The sequence below is a fragment of the Wyeomyia smithii genome, chromosome 2, assembly GCF_029784165.1.
Source record: "Wyeomyia smithii strain HCP4-BCI-WySm-NY-G18 chromosome 2, ASM2978416v1, whole genome shotgun sequence".
In the NCBI taxonomy this organism is placed as follows: domain Eukaryota; kingdom Metazoa; phylum Arthropoda; class Insecta; order Diptera; family Culicidae; genus Wyeomyia; species Wyeomyia smithii.
The window spans coordinates 251,626,523-251,649,744 of NC_073695.1; the positions used below are offsets into that span (position 1 = coordinate 251,626,523).

The following is a 23,222-nucleotide window of genomic DNA, read 5'->3' on the forward strand; positions in this document are numbered from 1 at the left end:
CTCTTATCGATGACTGCGTTGACTTCGGTGACTGACTGCAACAATGGCGTCGGTTTTCGAACTGATTCAGGATAATAAAACAGGATCGATTATTTTTTGTGCACTCTACTGCAGTGAACTCAAGCTGGGCACGAGTGGAAAATTGGTCTGCAATTCGGCGGTGATATAATATGTTGATTCGAAATCAGTTGGAAAAGCAGGTTACCTGATAAATTGTTGATCTCATTCGTACTAACATCAACAACTTTAAGCTGACTATTATGTCATAAAACGTTTTACTCAATTATATCCAATATCTTTCGAAAAACCATTGCAGAATGGTCCAGAAACCGATTTTCGCACGAAATTAGGATCTGGAGCTTGATAGCAATATTTTAGAGAAAAAAAATTCTACAATGTCATTACAAATGATAAAGCGCCCTATGAGAAAATATCAAAAATTGGGGTGAGCCAAATTTTCGATGAAACAAAGTATCTAACTTTTTCACCTTTGTAGATGAAAAAAAAAATTTTTCTGCACTGAAACAACTTTGAAGAAATATTGTTTCTCTTTGTTCTTGAAAGTGATAAATTTAGATTAAAAAAACACATTTTTCACTCAAACGTTTTGTTTAAATTTTCCCATTAAAATTGTATTTGTTCAACTTTTAGGGCTTTATAAAAGAAACAATTAGCAATTCTGACATCTTGAGTATCTCAAATTTACTCAAAGTTATTATTGTTCCTTTTTCGTTTGTTTGCCATTCTTGAAATTTTTAAAACTATCGACATTTTAAAAATTTTCAAATCGTTGGAATTTTTGATATTTATGGCATTGTAAACATATATGACATTTGTGACATTTATGACATTTATGACATTTATGACATTTATGACATTTATGACGGCTATGACGTTTATGATGTAAATTACGTTTATGAGGTCTATGATGTTTAAGACGTTTATGACAGATATGACGTTTATGACATTTATGAAGTTTATGACGCTCATTAAATTTATGACGTTTACGACGTTTATGATGTTAATGGCATTTATGAGGTTTATGAAGTTTGACATATCTGACATTCATGACACCTATACATTAAAGACTTTTTGGTTATTTATGGTATTTATACTTTTATAACTTTTATGACATTTATAACAGTTATGGCATATATAACATTTATGGAATTTATGATTTGTGTGACGTTTATGATACTTATGACATTTGTGGCTATCATGCCATACATGACATATATGACATTTACGACATACACGACATTCATGACATTTTTGACATTTATCTTTTATGACGTAGCTAACGTTTACATTTATGACATTAATGATATTGTGACATTTATGACATTTATGACATTCATGACATTTATGACTTTTATGATATTCATGACATTTATGACATTTATGACATTTGTGACATTTATGACATTTATGACATTTATGACATTTATGACATTTATGACATTTATGACATTTATGACATTTATGACATTTATGACATTTATGACATTTATGACATTTATGACATATATGACATTTATGACATTTATGACATTTATGACATTTATGACATTTATGACATTTATGACATTTATGACATTTATGACATTTATGACATTTATGACATTTATGACATTTATGACATTTATGACATTTATGACATTTATGACATTTATGACATTTATGACATTTATGACATTTATGACATTTATGACATTTATGACATTTATGACATTTATGACATTTATGACATTTATGACATTTATGACATTTATGACATTTATGACATTTATGAAATTTATGACATTTATGACATTTATGACATTTATTACATTTATGACATTTATTACATTTATGACATTTATGACATTTATAACATTTATGACATTTATGACATTTATGACGTTTATGAAAATTATGATGGTTACGACGTTTATGGCATTTTTGACGTTTTTGGCCTCCAGAAAATAAATTCTTCTCATCACTTCTATGTGGATTAATCACTGAATCGGCCATTTTAAAGGCAACGCTATAATGAAGATAGAAACTTTTTCAAGTAAAGTACAGCACAAAAATCAAATGTAAGGACTTCATTGATTTAGTGCACGGATTCAGCAGAACAAAACATAGTACATTTGAAAATCAGCAGAAATCAACAGCATAGAACGACATCAACAAAATAAAATTTTGTACATTTATGACGTATATAAAACATATATTAATGATGTTTTTGACGTTTAGGATGTTTATGGCGTCAATGAGGCTTATGATTTTTATGACGTTTATGTAGTTTTAGACGTTTGAGACATTTATGACGTTCATGACGTGTATGTAGTTTACGAAATTTATGACGTTTATGAGAATTATGACGTTCATGAAGTTTTCGACGTTATGGTTTATGATGTTGATAATGTTTATGACGTTCATTTAAGACGTTTAGGACGTTTAAGACGTTAATGATTCTTATGATATGTTTGCCTTTTATGACATAGGACAGTTATGACATATGAAATTTTTGTCATTGATGACATTCTGACATGTCTGTCATTACTGACATTTTTGACATATTTGACATTTACATTTATGGCTATCTCATCTTTGACATTTTAACATTTTTGTCATTTTTGACATTTTTGACATATTGACATTTCTGACAATTTTGACATTTTTGACATTTTTGACATTTTTGACATTTTTGACATTTTTGACATTTTTTGAATTTTTGACATTTTTGACATTTCTGACATTTTTGACATTTTTGACATTTTCACATTTTTGACATTTTTAACAGTTTTGTCATTTTTGACATTGTTGACATATAAAACACTTATGACATTTTTAAATTTTTTGACATTTCAGACATTTCTGACATTTTTGACATTTTTGACACTTTTGACATTTTTGACATTTTTGACATTTTTGACATTTTTGACATTTCTGACATTTTCGACATTTTCACATTTTTGATATTTTTGACATTTTCAACATTTTTGACATTTTTGACATTTTTGACATTTTTGACATATTTGACATTTTTGACATTTTTGACATTTTTGATATTTTTGATATTTTTGACATTTTTGTCATTTTTGACATTGTTGACATATGAGACACTTATGACATTTTTGACATTCTTGACATTTTTGACATTTATGACATTATTGTCATATTTGACATTATTGACATTTTTGACATTTGTGACGCGGCGTCACTTCGACGTAAGTTGAAGCGATTTGGCAATGCACAATGGTCCAGAAACAAAATTTAGGGGGAAATTTGGGTCAAGAGCTCTATTGCAATATTTTTGAGAAAAACTATCTTCTACACAGTTGTTACATCTGATAAAGCATTTATTGAAAAATTATCCAAAATTAGGGTGACCAAAATTTTCTATGCAATCAAGTATCTAACTTTTCTTCATCTCTGTAGATAGAAAAAAAACCTGTTCCACAATTTTATAAATCCGTTAATTTTAAGTAACTTTGTAAGAAAAGATTTTCTCTATCTTTGAAAACATCCGATTTACATTGAAAAAACACATTTTGCGCTCTAACTTTTTATATCAAGTTTAACCCTAAAACTGTCTTTGAGCGACTTTAAGAGCTTTTTAAGAGAAAAAATTTTCAATGCTGATATCGTGAATATCTCAATTCATCTCGAAGTTATTAATGTTTTTCATCAAAAAATATGCGCTTTTCATTTGTTTGTCATTAAAATTAAAATATCTCTTGGTTTCATTATGAAGGGCATATTTGACTCTATAAACGGAGGAATTTTTAAAAATATATTATATTTTTAAATTTTAGTAAATGCAATTTAAAAACATGACAAACATTTCAATAATTTTATACATTATGCATATAAAAGCAATCAGATTTATTTTTCTGGTATTTTTTCTTATAACTAGGAATCATTACCTTGAATTTGATCCATAAATATTAAAAATCGATCAACTGATTCAAAAGTTATGATTTTTTTTTTTTTAAATTGAATATGTCGAACACAGTTGTTTTTATGGTCACCCTATTTCGGAGCTAGTCCTCTTAACAACCCAACGAAAAAACACGGGTTTGATTATTTTTTGATTTTGAGCACAATTGAAGCACTTTGCGTGACCAACTTCGAAATAGGGTGACCATAAAAAACAACTGTGTTCGATGTATTTAATTTTACAGTGCATGCCACTTGGACACGACCATCACAGATTTTGTTTAAAGTTGGGGGAATTCTTCATCTACTGTCTCTTTGGAAAAATCCCAATTTTGGTGTCGATTGTAATACCCCCCGCTCTCCAGGACTCCCCTCTTTATTGCAAAGTCGCGCAATTTTTCTCAAAAATCTTTTTTTCTTTTTCTTACAATTCATAGACGTAAGATGTCCGAAAAATACTGATAGATGAATTTTGAAGAAAATAAACCAAGGAAGTGTTGCCAGATAAATTATTTTTGTATTTGAAAACTAAATTTACATTTTTCGGCAAATGCAGCCATTTTTATTTCAAATTTGATAATTTGATCGTGTTTCTTGGAAATTTTCACATAAGAAACAACTATCATCCCAAGGTAATATGAGCCAATCTCGAGATAGGTATAACATTTTTACGAAAAAACTTGTAAATTTCGTAATTATTTTATTTTATAAATTTTAGACGTAAGAAACCCGAAAAATAGTGATAGGTGAATTTTGAGGAAAATAAACCAAGGAATCCAGAAAAAATATTGTTTTTGCCCGGAAGTGTTGCCAGATAGATTATTTTTGTATTTTTAAATTAAATTTGCATTTTCCGGCCAATGCATCTAAATTTGTTTTAAATTTGATGATTCCATCGTGTTTCTCAGAAAATTTTACGTAAGAAGCACTTACCACTCCGTGGTAATTGAGCCAATCTTGAGATATAACATTTTTACGAAAAATTAATCACGAAATTCAGAACTATTTTCGTAAAAATGCTATATCTCGAGATTGACTCATATTACCACGGGATGATAAGTGTTTTTCACGTAAAATTTTCCAAAAAATACAATGAAACCAACAAATTTGAAATAAAATTAGATGCATTTGCCGAAAAATGCAAATTTTGTTTTGAAATACAAAAATAATCTATCTGGCAACACTTCCTGTCAAAAATAATATTTTTGTGGATTCCTTGGTTTATTTTCTTCAAATTTCACCTGAACAACTTTGAAGAAATATTGTTTCTCTTTGTTCTTGAAAGTGATAAATTTAGATTAAAAAAACACATTTTTCACTCAAACGTTTTGTTTAAATTTTCCCATTAAAATTGTATTTGTTCAACTTTTAGGGCTTTATAAAAGAAACAATTAGCAATTCTGACATCTTGAGTATCTCAAATTTACTCAAAGTTATTATTGTTCCTTTTTCGTTTGTTTGCCATTCTTGAAATTTTTAAAACTATCGACATTTTAAAAATTTTCAAATCGTTGGAATTTTTGATATTTATGGCATTGTAAACATATATGACATTTGTGACATTTATGACATTTATGACATTTATGACATTTATGACATTTATGACGGCTATGACGTTTATGATGTAAATTACGTTTATGAGGTCTATGATGTTTAAGACGTTTATGACAGATATGACGTTTATGACATTTATGAAGTTTATGACGCTCATTAAATTTATGACGTTTACGACGTTTATGATGTTAATGGCATTTATGAGGTTTATGAAGTTTGACATATCTGACATTCATGACACCTATACATTAAAGACTTTTTGGTTATTTATGGTATTTATACTTTTATAACTTTTATGACATTTATAACAGTTATGGCATATATAACATTTATGGAATTTATGATTTGTGTGACGTTTATGATACTTATGACATTTGTGGCTATCATGCCATACATGACATATATGACATTTACGACATACACGACATTCATGACATTTTTGACATTTATCTTTTATGACGTAGCTAACGTTTACATTTATGACATTAATGATATTGTGACATTTATGACATTTATGACATTCATGACATTTATGACTTTTATGATATTCATGACATTTATGACATTTATGACATTTGTGACATTTATGACATTTATGACATTTATGACATTTATGACATTTATGACATTTATGACATTTATGACATTTATGACATTTATGACATTTATGACATTTATGACATTTATGACATTTATGACATTTATGACATATATGACATTTATGACATTTATGACATTTATGACATTTATGACATTTATGACATTTATGACATTTATGACATTTATGACATTTATGACATTTATGACATTTATGACATTTATGACATTTATGACATTTATGACATTTATGACATTTATGACATTTATGACATTTATGACATTTATGACATTTATGACATTTATGACATTTATGACATTTATGACATTTATGACATTTATGACATTTATGACATTTATGACATTTATGACATTTATGACATTTATGACATTTATGACATTTATGAAATTTATGACATTTATGACATTTATGACATTTATTACATTTATGACATTTATTACATTTATGACATTTATGACATTTATAACATTTATGACATTTATGACATTTATGACGTTTATGAAAATTATGATGGTTACGACGTTTATGGCATTTTTGACGTTTTTGGCCTCCAGAAAATAAATTCTTCTCATCACTTCTATGTGGATTAATCACTGAATCGGCCATTTTAAAGGCAACGCTATAATGAAGATAGAAACTTTTTCAAGTAAAGTACAGCACAAAAATCAAATGTAAGGACTTCATTGATTTAGTGCACGGATTCAGCAGAACAAAACATAGTACATTTGAAAATCAGCAGAAATCAACAGCATAGAACGACATCAACAAAATAAAATTTTGTACATTTATGACGTATATAAAACATATATTAATGATGTTTTTGACGTTTAGGATGTTTATGTCATTGACGCCATGATTTTTATGACGTTTATGTAGTTTTAGACGTTTGAGACATTTATGACGTTCATGACGTGTATGTAGTTTACGAAATTTATGACGTTTATGAGAATTATGACGTTCATGAAGTTTTCGACGTTATGGTTTATGATGTTGATAATGTTTATGACGTTCATTTAAGACGTTTAGGACGTTTAAGACGTTAATGATTCTTATGATATGTTTGCCTTTTATGACAAAGGACAGTTATGACATATGAAATTTTTGTCATTGATGACATTCTGACATGTCTGTCATTACTGACATTTTTGACATATTTGACATTTACATTTATGGCTATCTCATCTTTGACATTTTAACATTTTTGTCATTTTTGACATTTTTGACATATTGACATTTCTGACAATTTTGACATTTTTGACATTTTTGACATTTTTGACATTTTTGACATTTTTTGAATTTTTGACATTTTTGACATTTCTGACATTTTTGACATTTTTGACATTTTCACATTTTTGACATTTTTAACAGTTTTGTCATTTTTGACATTGTTGACATATAAAACACTTATGACATTTTTAAATTTTTTGACATTTCAGACATTTCTGACATTTTTGACATTTTTGACACTTTTGACATTTTTGACATTTTTGACATTTTTGACATTTTTGACATTTCTGACATTTTCGACATTTTCACATTTTTGATATTTTTGACATTTTCAACATTTTTGACATTTTTGACATTTTTGACATTTTTGACATTTTTGACATATTTGACATTTTTGACATTTTTGACATTTTTGATATTTTTGATATTTTTGACATTTTTGTCATTTTTGACATTGTTGACATATGAGACACTTATGACATTTTTGACATTCTTGACATTTTTGACATTTATGACATTATTGTCATATTTGACATTATTGACATTTTTGACATTTGTGACGCGGCGTCACTTCGACGTAAGTTGAAGCGATTTGGCAATGCACAATGGTCCAGAAACAAAATTTAGGGGGAAATTTGGGTCAAGAGCTCTATTGCAATATTTTTGAGAAAAACTATCTTCTACACAGTTGTTACATCTGATAAAGCATTTATTGAAAAATTATCCAAAATTAGGGTGACCAAAATTTTCTATGCAATCAAGTATCTAACTTTTCTTCATCTCTGTAGATAGAAAAAAAACCTGTTCCACAATTTTATAAATCCGTTAATTTTAAGTAACTTTGTAAGAAAAGATTTTCTCTATCTTTGAAAACATCCGATTTACATTGAAAAAACACATTTTGCGCTCTAACTTTTTATATCAAGTTTAACCCTAAAACTGTCTTTGAGCGACTTTAAGAGCTTTTTAAGAGAAAAAATTTTCAATGCTGATATCGTGAATATCTCAATTCATCTCGAAGTTATTAATGTTTTTCATCAAAAAATATGCGCTTTTCATTTGTTTGTCATTAAAATTAAAATATCTCTTGGTTTCATTATGAAGGGCATATTTGACTCTATAAACGGAGGAATTTTTAAAAATATATTATATTTTTAAATTTTAGTAAATGCAATTTAAAAACATGACAAACATTTCAATAATTTTATACATTATGCATATAAAAGCAATCAGATTTATTTTTCTGGTATTTTTTCTTATAACTAGGAATCATTACCTTGAATTTGATCCATAAATATTAAAAATCGATCAACTGATTCAAAAGTTATGATTTTTTTTTTTTTAAATTGAATATGTCGAACACAGTTGTTTTTATGGTCACCCTATTTCGGAGCTAGTCCTCTTAACAACCCAACGAAAAAACACGGGTTTGATTATTTTTTGATTTTGAGCACAATTGAAGCACTTTGCGTGACCAACTTCGAAATAGGGTGACCATAAAAAACAACTGTGTTCGATGTATTTAATTTTACAGTGCATGCCACTTGGACACGACCATCACAGATTTTGTTTAAAGTTGGGGGAATTCTTCATCTACTGTCTCTTTGGAAAAATCCCAATTTTGGTGTCGATTGTAATACCCCCCGCTCTCCAGGACTCCCCTCTTTATTGCAAAGTCGCGCAATTTTTCTCAAAAATCTTTTTTTCTTTTTCTTACAATTCATAGACGTAAGATGTCCGAAAAATACTGATAGATGAATTTTGAAGAAAATAAACCAAGGAAGTGTTGCCAGATAAATTATTTTTGTATTTGAAAACTAAATTTACATTTTTCGGCAAATGCAGCCATTTTTATTTCAAATTTGATAATTTGATCGTGTTTCTTGGAAATTTTCACATAAGAAACAACTATCATCCCAAGGTAATATGAGCCAATCTCGAGATAGGTATAACATTTTTACGAAAAAACTTGTAAATTTCGTAATTATTTTATTTTATAAATTTTAGACGTAAGAAACCCGAAAAATAGTGATAGGTGAATTTTGAGGAAAATAAACCAAGGAATCCAGAAAAAATATTGTTTTTGCCCGGAAGTGTTGCCAGATAGATTATTTTTGTATTTTTAAATTAAATTTGCATTTTCCGGCCAATGCATCTAAATTTGTTTTAAATTTGATGATTCCATCGTGTTTCTCAGAAAATTTTACGTAAGAAGCACTTACCACTCCGTGGTAATTGAGCCAATCTTGAGATATAACATTTTTACGAAAAATTAATCACGAAATTCAGAACTATTTTCGTAAAAATGCTATATCTCGAGATTGACTCATATTACCACGGGATGATAAGTGTTTTTCACGTAAAATTTTCCAAAAAATACAATGAAACCAACAAATTTGAAATAAAATTAGATGCATTTGCCGAAAAATGCAAATTTTGTTTTGAAATACAAAAATAATCTATCTGGCAACACTTCCTGTCAAAAATAATATTTTTGTGGATTCCTTGGTTTATTTTCTTCAAATTTCACCTATTACTATTTTCTGGGTGTATTACGTCTATAAATTGTAAAAAAATTCAGTACGAAGTTTACAACTTTTTTCGTAAAAATGTTATATCTCGAGATTGGCTCATATTACTTCAGGATGATAGTTGTTTCTTATGTGAAATTTTCCAAGGAACAAGATGAAATTATCAAATTTAGTATCAACATGCCTGCATTTGCCGCAAAATGTAAATTTACTTTTCAAATACAAAAATTATTTATCTGGCAACACTTCCGGTCAAAACTCATATTTTTCTGGATTCCTTGTTTATTTTCTTCAAAAACCATCTATCAGAATTTTTCGGACATCTTACGTCTATGAACTGTAAGAAAAAGAAAAAAAGATTTTGGACAAAAAATGCGTGACTTTGCAATAAACAGGGGGGTCCCACAGAGCGGGGGGTATTCCAATCGACACCAAATTTGGGATTTTTCCAAAGTGACAGTAGATGAATAATTCCCCCAACTTTGAGCAAAATCTGTGATGTTCGTGTTCATGCTTGTGCTTTTTCGTGGTCACTTCGTATGGAATGACCCATATACTTTCGGATTCGATTATAAAAAAAAAATAAAATAATAATAGAACTATTATCTTAAGCTGAAATGTCATAAAGGAACATACATAGAACACGTAACACTTCTGGTGAAAGGGAAAGGGGCGGGGAGTTGCTTTCGGGCAAAGCGTTGCAACCCATGCGGAAAATTTTGCAGATTTATTCAAAAGGAGAGGGCGTCCAAAATAGTTATTTTTGTGCTGCGTAGGTAATGGTCGTTCTATAATTTATTCATAAAATTAAAAAAAAAATTATATGAAAAAAAATTTAAAAAAATTAAAAGCTGTTAAAATGAAATAAATAAAAAAAAGGAAATCATAAAATTAAAAAACTAAACTAAAAATATTCAACACAAATAAAAAAATTGGAAATAAGTAAAAAATAATTGAAAAATAGGTGAGAGAGATTAAAAACAATCAAATCAAAATTAGAAACAAATTAAAAAAAAATACACTGATCAGCACAGATGTGGCCCTAAAGCTTAAACTAGAAAAAAATGAAAGATTATAGGTTTTCAGCCATTCCTGTGAATTTGATGTCCCCAGCCGCTAACATGTTTTCCAGAGGCTTATATGAGTTTTCTAGGAACATAACGTTGAAGCAACGAAACCAACTAGCAATTACTGTGAGAACTCTCACGTAAGTTGGCGCCTTTTGTTGATGGCTAAGGGTACCAAAATTCACAGGAATGGTTAAAAAGCTAAAATCCTTCTGGGGCGGCTGTTTCGAGTTTTAGGGCAACACTTTTATCGTTTTTGTCGACCAGTATTAATAATAAAAATTGTACGTTAATTTAATGAAAATAAAAATAGTTAACAAATCAATATACCTACATGCATTTGTTGAACAGTTTATCATGCCCATGCAATCTTCTAATCGGTAATAAATCCTCACAAAATCACCCGAAGATGTCACTGATTAGTGACGAAACGTCGGACAGTATATAACAAGTAGTTCTTTTTTTTTTTTTTTTTTTTTAAAGGGGGGATTTGTTAGTAGCTTAAGTATTTATGATAAATATTAGTAAATAATGAGTATGTGTGTCCAATCACAAATGGTGACTTCTCAACACTGTTAGAAATTTGTAATTTTAATTGTTGGGATTTGTTTGCTTTCGCAATTAGGACTTATCATTCGTAGGGATTTAAACCTACTTGTCAGAAAAGGGGAAGTAAACTTACAACTAACTTAATTGCTAACTTATTGGCTATAAAGAGAGCTTATCGTAGCAATTGAGGATTGCAACGATTTTTGTCGAAAATTGTTAATAATTTTATTTGACATAGCTTCTAATGGTTCAACACCAGTAAGTCTATGTAATTCGAGTGTACCAAACCAAGGAGGACGCTTCAAAATCATTTTCAGAATTTTATTCTGAATCCTTTGAAGCGTTTTCTTCCTTGTTGAACAGCAACTTGACCAGATCGGTACAGCATAAAGCATTGCTGGTCTAAAAATTTGTTTGTAAATCAAAAGTTTGTTCTTTAAACAAAGTTTAGAATTCCTGTTAATGAGAGGATATAAACATCTCGTATATTTGATGCACTTGGCTTGTATACTCTCAATGTGCTCTTTGAAAATAAGTTTTTTATCATATATTAGTCCCAAGTACTTAACCTTGTCGGACCAACTTAAAATAACCCCATTCATCTTGACAACGTGATTATTGTTTGGCTTGAGGCAAGAAGCCCTAGGCTTATGCGGAAAAATTATCATTTGAGTTTTAGAAGCATTGGGAGAGATTTTCCACTTTTGCAAGTAGGAAGAAAAAATATCTAAACTTTTCTGCAATCGACTGCATATGACACGAAGACTTTTTCCTTTTACGGAAATGCTTGTGTCATCGCAGAACAATGACTTTGTGCATCCTGGAGGCAAATCAGGAAGATCTGAAGTGAATATGTTGTACAGGACTGGACCCAAGACTGAACCTTGAGGTACACCTGCTCTGACAGGAAATCTATCAGATTTTGAATTCTGATAGACAACCTGCAGAGTTCGATCAGTAAGATAATTTTTTAAAATTTTGATTAGGAAAATTGGAAAATTAAAAGTTTGCAATTTCGCAATCAAACCTTTATGCCAAACACTGTCGAATGCTTTTTCTATGTCTAAAAGAGCAGCTCCAGTGGAATAACCTTCAGATTTGTTAGCTCGTATCATATTAGTAACTCTGAGCAACTGATGAGTTGTGGAATGCCCATGGCGAAATCCAAACTGTTCATTTGCAAAAATTGAATTTTCGTTGATGTGTGACATCATTCTGTTAAGAATAATTCTCTCAAACAGTTTACTTATTGAAGAAAGCAAACTGATTGGGCGATAACTTGAAACTTCAGCTGGGTTCTTATCCGGTTTTAAAATGGGAGTAATTTTTGCATTTTTCCATAATTTGGGAAAATATGCAATTTTGAAGCAGCAATTGAAAATTTTTACTAAAAATTCCATTGTGCTCTCAGGGAGATGTTTGATTAGTATATTAAAGATTCCATCGTCACCAGGTGCTTTCATATTTTTGAAATTTTAAATAATTGATTTAATCTCATTCAAGTTAGTTTCAATTATTTCTGCAGGTAAAAAATTCTGGGAAGAAATTAAATCAAATTGACGTGTGACTTCATTTTCAATTGGACTCACAAAACTCAAATTTGAGTTATGAACACTCTCAAACTGCTGAGCAAGTCTTTGAGCCTTTTGTTCATTGGATACAAGAAAACGTTCACCATCTTTTAAAACTGGAATAGGCTTTGAAGGTTTCTTAAGAATCTTCGACAGCTTCCAAAATGGTTTTGAATATGGTTTCAATTTTTCAACTTTAGTCTCAAAATTTTGATTTCTCAGAAGAGTAAATCTATGTTTAATCTCTTTCTGTAAATCTTTATAAATAGTTTTAAAAACAGGGTCACGAGAACGTTGATATTGACGTCTGCGGACATTTTTCAAACGAATTAGAAGTTGAAGATTTTCGTCAATTATTGGTGAATCAAATTTCACTTGAGCCTTTGGAACAGAATAATTCCTGGCATCAACAATTGCACATTTTAATGCGTCCAAAGCGGAATCAATATTCACTTCGTTTTGCAAATCAAGCTCATTATTGAAATTTCTCTCAATATGAGTTTTGTATCTTTCCCAATTAGCCTTGTTATAATTAAAAACAAAGGTCATAGGGTTTAAAACTGATTCATGTGATAAGGAAAAAGTTATTGGAAGATGATCAGAATCAAAGTCAGCATGTAAGCACCAAATCAATTGTTGAAGGGTTTCTTACAGAAGAAAAGCATGTAGGACTATTCGGAGACAAAATAGAATAGTATCCTGAAGAACAATCGTTGAATAAAATTTTGCCATTGGAATTACTTTGAGAATTATTCCATGAACGATGTTTAGCGTTAAAATCGCCGATTATGAAAAATTTCGAACGATTTCTGGTGAGTTTTTGTAAATCACCTTTAAAATAATTTTTGAGCTCGCGTGTGCATTGAAATGGTAAATATGCTGCCGCAATAAATAAAATCCCAAGTTCAGTTTGAACTTCAATTCCCAAAGTTTCAATAACTTTCGTCTCAAGATGGGGAAGAGCACGATGTTTGATTCGGCGATGAATAACAATTGCAACTCCACCGCCGGAACCCTGAATCCTATCATATCTATGAACCACGTAATTGGGATCATATTTTAATTTTATGTTAGGTTTCAAAACGGTTTCAGTAATAATTGCAATATGCACATTATTTACAGTTGACATTAGAAAAAATAGGTGTACAATTATTTTCTAGCCTGTTTTGCTTACCCATATTAACGGTCATTTTCGAACTACCAACACTAGGCGGTATAATGTTCGAACTACCTGTAACCTGTGCATAAGTTAAACGGGTATGCAAAGGAGTAGGTAAACTATGCGTCACTGGTACGCTTGGAGAATTTTGTTTTGAAGTTGGTTTTAATTGAGAAATTGAATTTTGTTTACCTTGCCTTGCCTTAACAATTGCTAAACGGACTGGGCATTGATAAAAATTTGACATATGGTTGCCGTTACAATTCGCACAGCGAAAATTTTTACTCTCTTTCACAGGACATGTGTCCTTTTTGTGAGAAGAGTCTCCACAATTAAGACATTTTTGGTCCATGTTACAGAATTTGGAACCATGGCCATAACGTTGGCAAGTACGGCATTGGGTGATATGCTTTTCACCTCCGCCATACTTCCTATAAATTTCCCACTTTACACGCACATTATACAAAGCATGTGCTTTTTCAAAAAATTTTAAGTTGTTAACCTCATTGCGGTTAAAATGAATTAAATAATTAACAAGGGAAATTCCAGTTCTCTGACTGTTTTCGCCTCGTGATTTTTGTTTCATTAGAATTACTTGGGTAGGGGCTATGCCAAGTAATTCTGTTAAAGTAAGTTTGATCTCATCAACGGTTTGATCGTTGGTGAGACCTTTCAAGACAACCTTGAACGGCTTGGTGTTCTTGGTGTCATATGTAAAAAATTTGTACATCTTGTCAGTTAAATACTGAACAAGACGATCACGACCCTTTACTGAGTCGGCTAATAAGCGGCATTCACCTCTACGGCCAATTTGATAGGTAACTTTAACGTCAGAAACAAACGTTGAAAGTTCCTTTTTGAATATATTAAATTCAGAAGAAATAGTTACCACAATAGGTGGAACTTTCTCCTTTTTTAAAGATTTTATATTTTGTATAGTTTCATTATTAATAACTTCCATTTCACCAGCTTCTTGCTCAGGCAAAATATCAAAAGGATTGTCACTACAGACACTCGATGTGTCAGAAAGAGATGCCTCTCTTTTCCTCCCCGCAGCGATGCGAGGTTTCTTTTTCCGTCCAGCCATTTCGGGTGATACGAAAAAAGTTAAAACAAATGTTAAATTCAAAAGTAGGTAGTCTTGAGAAAGACTGATGGGAAATAACTTTCAGGTAATCTTTAAAAGACACACTGACAAAACACAAACTTTGAAGCTATAGGCAGTCAAAGACCAGTCCACAAGCAACCGAAAAAACGTCTGATCTGTAGGACAGTTCAAGACGCACTGACAACAAGTAGTTCTACTTTTTTGTAACTGCTCAACTAAAAGTACAACCAACATAGACTATATTTAGTGAAAAAAATTGGAGAAATATATAATTACCATTAAATTTTTTTTTGACTTTTCACATATTATTGACACGTTTGGATATTTTGACTTTTTTATCATAGTAAATTCGTTTTATACATTCATATATCATGGATTCCCATAATATTACCCAATTTGTTCGACTTTTATTGTTTTATAAGAAATTCAGTTTGAATTTTACCTCACATTTTTTCACTAACTTAGTATTGGTGATAAAATAGTAGACCAATATGAGAGATGACGTCGCCGTTTGAGCTATTTGCACATGTTGTAAGGGAACCATAATGAAAGCAGGACATTTGTTATCTATCAGTTTGTAATAGTATAACGAGAAAAAATTAACACAAAACAATTTTAAACTATGCCAAATTTAAAAGAAAATAAAAAGCAAAATTAAACAAGAGTAGAGAAGAAAAAAAGTTTATCTATAATGAATTGTAGAAAATTTGTGGCAAAAATCAAAAAATATTTAAACTCAAATTACTTCACTGGTCAACCCGGAAATCTGTCCAGTAAATGGTCGGCGTGCGACCAGACCGAGTCAAGCGCCAAACACATTGTTTTGAGTAATTAGGACTGAAGTTTGACCACCCATAAATTAATCGTGTTTGAACTTATTGTTAATTCAGTGCAAACATGTAATGAACAGGGCTTAATGAATGTCTTTTTATCATAAATACACGAAAAATAACAATAATTGATAAAATATTCAGTTTTTTATTTTTGACACCTATGCACTCAGTTCACTCTGGTCGAACAAAAGTTTTAAAAGTTGGTCTTCAGTTCGGTCTGGTCAAACGTATTTACTACAACATATCAACTTGTCTATTAAAATAGCTAATTTTTCTTACTAGTCAAACGTAATGTATATAGATATCGACGCTGCTTTATCTCTCAGTCCAATCTGTATCAGAAATTATACAGCTGATAGACAAGCAAAGCTTTATTTCTGTTGCTCTATTTCTTGGTGCCAAAGCGCACCAAGTGCTAAGTGTTAAGATAGTATCAATATGAAATGCTCTGGTATTTTGAAGCGGGTATTGTCTAATTTTATTGATTTAACGTATATTGACCCAGTCCTGACGTTTGTTACAAGAAAAAATTTAATATTATTTGAAAAATATCAAATGGAAATAATATGCACTTGGTTCGGTCTGGCTCAACAAGATCTTGCAAAAAAGTGATGTGCCCATTGAAACGAAATTCGGCTCTACGAAAACCACCTGGCTGTTTATTTATCTAATTCTAATGACAGTCGTATTAATGAGCTGTCCGAAGCGGAGAAATCAGTTACTGATTAAAATTAATCGCAAAGTTAGCTTTTAAATCACAAACAATCACTTTATTAAGATACCACGTCTGTGTTTATGGTTCACTCTGGTCGTACGCAATTTCGTTCTTTTTACAAAGTGCAACAGAGATTTTTTACTATAACACGCCTATGAACTGTTCAAATGATTTCATTCTTTAATGGAACATAGATCATCAGTTTGCACATCCACTGGTGCTAATAACTCAATTTTTAAGAAAATGGCGCTTGGCTCGGTCTGGTCGCACGCCGACCAAATAAAGGAACGACGAACACGGCAGCGCTTGATATGCGACCTGTTAACGAACGTCCGGGGCGGCTAGGAGAATTCACAGTCATTGTCAACCTGTTTTAATCTAGGGCGAGGCGAGATTTCTAAGGCATTTTTTTCGTTTTTGTCGATCAGTGATTACACAGTGCAACAATTTTTTTGCCTTGGGTTCTATGTGTGATTTTCTGATGAAGTTTGATGCGATTTCCACGGGTTTGAACATATTTTAATTTTTGAGAAATCGGAAATTTTTGATGTTTTTTCCCCGCCAATTTGTTTTAAGACCAATTAAATAATAACTAGTTTGTTTCTATCTGAGCTAATCAATTTTTTTAACGTTTTTAGTCGTTTTGATCGTTGGCGAGTCAACTGTCTACATTACGAAGCTTATTACAACAGTTTGTTTTCATAAACTCCCGAGAAACAACTGTTAAGAATTCAAAAGATTTTTTCCTAGACGCTCTCACGCATATAAGCATTTTATCGCGATTTTATGCCTTTTTATTATGATTTAGGAGATCTGGTTGCCAGCAGCGCTCCATCTATAGCGAACCTTTACCGCCACAAAACCAAATATGCTCCAGTTATTTCACGAACTGAATATAATGTACCAACAGACAGAAAAGTTAAATAACTCATATCTAACATCAGACTCGATATTTCTTTCTGTTTGTTATTTGCAGGAAGCCGAGGGCTGGAGGCACCTTACTCCATCTTCTTCTACATTCACGGCGAGGCGTACGACTGGGGCTCCGGCAATCCGTACGACGGCTCCATACTGGCCAGCTACGGTCACGTGATCGTTGTTACAGTCAATTTTCGTTTAGGAATTCTTGGTAAGTGTTGTACCTCTGTCCCAAACCTGCGAGGCCCTCTTTCGGGTATCTTATTGGCCTTTACCGTTATTCACCGAATTCATTACCACAGTTGGATGATTTATTGTTGTTTTTCGTTTATGCTGGGAAGCTTGTCCGTGTTTCACTGAACGTGTTGTTTGAATTAAGCGAAAGGACATCTGAACGAGAAGTGAGCTGTCATATCAAAATATTCTCTCAATTTAAAAACGGAGCCAACCGCGAGGAAACAGTAGCAACCGAATCGCAAAATAAGGTGTGATTATCATTTACTATCCACCACCCCGGCAGGGGACTCAGCTGGTGCAATTTGTAACTTTTGGAAATAAAAAAGAAAATAAAACTTTATATTGTCTGGCTTACGGTGAGCTTAAAATTTTCTTCGAACGACTCGTTGGTGGCCACTTTCAACAAGAGTTTACGGTCATGAGACTATTTGTTTTACCGAAAGCGGCTAGAAGACGGTGCAAGGTGATAATTGTCGGTAGAACGCAGAACAGTCATAGTGCGGTGAGTGGTTCTGCTAGTTACCCGCTCTGTTCGTTAGTTCGCTAGCTTTGAAACGTGTTTTGAATCATTTATCACTGTTTACATTCGCCGGAAATGTTTATGAGTTGCACTGGTGGTCGCTGTTTTACGTTGGAGCTTACAGGTATGTGTAGTATTGTTAATCGTATTTTCGAGGCTGAGCTTAAGAAATGATCCATTATGAATGTGAATGTTGTTTTGTAAAGTATTCGTTTTTAAACCTTGCCTGAAATTTGTTATTTTGATTTTGCTCACCTATAACCATGCGTCTCCATAGTGACACCGGACGGTGGAAGGGCCTACATTTTCCAGAAACTTCATATCAGCAACTAGCAAGTTGTTGGAATTTATTTTAGAGAATCTAATAATAATTCATCTCTATGATTTTATCTAGCATACGTCAGTTCGAAACCTGTTGAGGTGTACAGCTTCATGTGCTGCAATAAATATATTTTCCCAAGCGGACTTAATTTACATAGGACTGGTCCTCAATCCCGGGGGTGTATGTTTATTAAATTTATTTCAATTATTACTTGTTTCTCTTCATCAGACGTCTGTAGAATTGAACAGGAAAAGCTTGGTGCACAAAACTCAACCAACAGATAGAGAGGATTTTAAAAAAAAATTCTTTACAACCGTAAAAAAATAATCCTGTCTTCATATATTTATAATCCAATTTTCCATGTCTCTCTGTTGAATTTCTATTAAAAAAATGATCTTGTACATCATTTGGCGACGTTCCCAGCTAGTGTCTGGTAATTCATAGGACTTTTTCTGCATTCAAACCACCATTCACAACCCAGTCCTAACCTATGCAACGGCGAACTGGCTCGCCCCGAAAAAGTGCATCTCCGATCCGCAAAAACCCACGCCATCAGTTGTGTGAAAAATGGAACTCCTCACGCCCATAAATCTCGGCGATAATCACACACGGAACAGGCGATAAAAATCCGCATGTAGGACACGTTTTAATTTCTCACGAAACTTCATCTTTGTCTGAATTTCACATTTTTCACTGGCCCGAAAGTGTGGAGCTTCACATGTGTGGCCCGGTAGATGTGGTCCGCTCGGGACACAGAAAGTTTTAAAATTGTTCCGCCAGGCTCAATGGGTTTTCGTTTCCCCTCGTACACTACGTGTCCGGTTTTCGCCCCGCGGAGTGGCAACAATTGCACACTCGGGAACCAAAAAGTGCACCCGTTTAAAACTGTATTTGTTTGGCTGTCCTTCGCAGTTGAAAAGTGGACTTTTTCTCGTTCGCGGCAAACGCGCAATTTATCGCAAACTTTTTTCTCACTTCGAGAACGGTGTTATATTTTACTGCAGCTCAGCTCAGCTGAAGTTACTTTTCGCGGGGCAGAGAATCGGGCAGAAATCCCGAAAAAGCTAGAGAGTTGATCTGATTCAAATCTAGTAGTTTTTTATTTTCATTTTTCGATACTGCATTAGGCAGTGTACAAACAACTAAATCAAGTCTGTTTTTGTCGTTCATCTAAATGAAAAATAAAAATGGGGCCTGCGGGGAATTCCACTGCAATGGCAGCTAGCTCAGTTTCACTTCCTGCAGACTCTCGTAAGCCTTCCGGTTTAGTTTTGGGCTAGGAAAAAATTCGCCAAAAATAAATAACGTCTGTCCGGCATTGAAGACAAGGTGGATTTTGAAAACTGATGGAGAAGGAAATGAATGCAATATGCCATTTCTCACTTGCTTCAATGTATGTGAGTCTCTTCATTCCTGAAGGGTGGCAAAACGCCACCCGATACCGTACTAACCGTGTATCGGGGGAATAGCGATTAACAGCGTTTCATGCACTAGTTTTGAAAACCCACTTGATCCACTGGATGGTAGAAGGAAAGTTTATTGAAATTTTGAAATTATTTTTTCATGTTTCATTGACTTAGAACTCAGCACATTCCCAGAAAAGCATTGAGAGCTTGAATGTTCAAATTGTCTAAGTTAAGATTACGATGATTCGGTTAAATTGAAACTCGCAGCTTTTTCGGATGACACTGAATGTAGTGCTTTAATTTTTTTCCATATATACGAAAAATTGTCAATGGGAATTGGTAAAACTGACAGAAGGGTATACGGTGACTGGTTTGGAATTTGTTGGCTGATGCATTAGCATTCACATATCTGAGATGATATAAAACTGATAGCAAAAATATCATTCTATCTCTATGCATATCTATTCTCTATTAGAACCAATAGCAGGCTTGGTATTCTTTCAATATGTGAGAAGGGCACCGTTTACTTCTTGTCCAACATGAGCGCTGCACACGGTTCGCTGTTCGCTTCAAGCAAGTGTTTCGCTTCACCCTTCAATGTTAAATCAGTTGTTTTCGCTGTGAAAGACAATCTCCTACACGGTAGTGTTTCTCCGAGGAAAACAATACAAGCCTGATCAGTAGTCTGAAGTTTCTCTGAGCAATCGAAACAAAATGCACTCCAAAATGTGTTTAGATTATGGCAATCAAGACAATCTGAAAATAATTTGACGATTCTCTACCCTCTGTATAGCATAACCGAGTCTCAATAGAAGTTGTTCATTCTCAAATACCTGGGCGTCCCACTTAACCTTTCCTTTTTTTGTCTGCGGATACCAATGAAGTATACGAATACTACAACCCTTCGAACTCATCCTTGCCAATTGTTGAACAGAAGGCAAGAAAGACTTATCGAAGTCCATTGCATGTTTCAGAAGCTCACACATGTTCACACAGCACTGTACACCATCCATCGCGGCCTTGATCAGTCTTGTTAGTTCGGCAGCGGTACCATTTTCGTCCATAAATTTCCATAACTCTACACGGTCGACAGTTAAACTCGATAAAAAGGTAGTGAGCGGGGATGTTCACGACATGTGAAGATTCCGTCCGTTGTTGATCGCCCATCCACAAAACCGGCTTTGATAACCTACCACAAACCTTCTCGGTAGCGGCGAGAGACGGCGAAAGATGATCTGGGAGAGCATTTTGTAGGCTGTGTTGTGAATCGTGATCGCTCGGTAGTCCTCACATTCCAATTTCCCTTCTTTCCTTCTTGTATTGGGCATGCATTGTATATTTGGCATGCCACTACCTCCTTCCACTCCTCCGGCAGCAGGTCAGCATCCCAGATCCTGACGGGAAGCCAACCAATCCGGGCCCAGTTTGATAAACTCCGTTGCGATGCCATCTTTTTCAGCTGGTTTGTTGTTCTCAACCTGTTTGATACCATCCTTAACTTCACTAATTGTGGAGGGAGATATCTCTCCTTCGTTCTCTGTGCTGATAAAACTGTTCCTTCTACCGTCTTGATCCTCTTTCTCTACGCCAATCTGGTGTTCATCGTAGCACTGTTTTCAACTATCAATCGCTTCACGTTTATCGGTCAAGATTCCTCATCCTTATCCCGACACATTTCGGCTTGCGACACGAAGACTGCATGACATTCGTTTAGTTTCTTGTAGAATTCTACTGCCTTCGTTTCTGTTTATATCGCATAACGTTTTGACGAACTCTTTGCTGCAGTATCAATACCTGCGCTATTCTTCAATAAGTTCGAATACAACCCTTCATCGTTGTGTAGGTGCGCAGCATGTGCATTTATTGTTATTGGTGTCAGCTTTAGCCTCATATATAACTGACGCGCATGGTGTCGACTTTTGTTCCATTTGATACGCATGATGAAAGAGTACCGCGACGTTGTCGTTGTGAAGTTGTTTGCGACATGTAGGCAAGGAGTGTTTTCTGATGAGGAACTGTTTGCCTTGCGACAGTCGCGTATCGTCGTTTTTTTCCATAAACGTCTCGAGCTCGTCATACAGCACAAAGGGGGTGTGCTCCCAGCTTATATGTCGTAAAGGTTCTCAATGAAAACTACTTTAATAAATAATGATTCAGTAAAGACTAGTAGTAAAGTAAAGTAAAGAATAGCTTTTTTTCCATTTTTTAGAACATATTTAAAGTGTATTCGAACTTATTGAACACCCTGTATATTAAGGCAATACATAGTTTCTTATTTTGTATTGTCATTTGAAATGCGACAAGTTCGATGGCTGGAATCGAGGGGAGGTTAATACGATAGAAAGAATAGCATTTCTTAATCCCTGGAAGCACTTCTTTATAAGGGGTGTCTCGATCAAGGCAAATAATATTAAAATGATGGTAGTTGAGATCAACAGTGGACAGAGCGAAAATGCTTCGCATTTATATTTATTAATCAAAACTTTGAAAGAATCATTTTTCGGAATAATACTTTTGCAATTCCTCTGTACGACAGAGATAGAGTCCTACATCTCAGCAGATGAGGCATACTGTCGCTGTAAGCTAAGACCACTGAGCAGTCAACTGCTTTAAAAATGATCTAACTATTGGGAGGAATGCTGTTAGAAAGTTTTGAATTGGATCAGGTACATTGAAAGTTATAAAAATCCAGTCCAAAATGTCAGAAAATTTCACAAATCCAAGATTTGTTTAACCAGCTGGGTGTTGAAGAGGAACAACTGGGGTTTTGGATGTTCCTGGAAAATCCGGAAATTCCTTCTGGGATTTTAAATCTACATGCCCAAGAGGAGTTTGCTTTGGTTTTTAACAGTACTTTTTAGCTTGGTTGTACCATCCATTCCCTTTTAGGGAAATTCTTGAACCTTTCCGGGAAAGTTCGGGAAAGGCAAGATTCTTCCTTATTCTAGACTCACCGAGA

General features: G+C 33.0%; 1 protein-coding gene across 2 annotated transcripts in view; it reads left to right on the forward strand.

Moving 5' to 3' along the window:
- Window positions 1–23,222, forward strand: part of LOC129723412 (neuroligin-4, X-linked-like) — a 591,759-nt gene that overhangs the window by 413,608 nt on the left and 154,929 nt on the right. For both annotated transcript variants that reach the window (XM_055677612.1, XM_055677613.1), the window contains one exon: window positions 17,837–17,989. In XM_055677612.1, coding sequence (XP_055533587.1) covers window positions 17,837–17,989 — 153 coding nt within the window. The remainder of the gene's footprint in view (window positions 1–17,836; window positions 17,990–23,222) is intronic.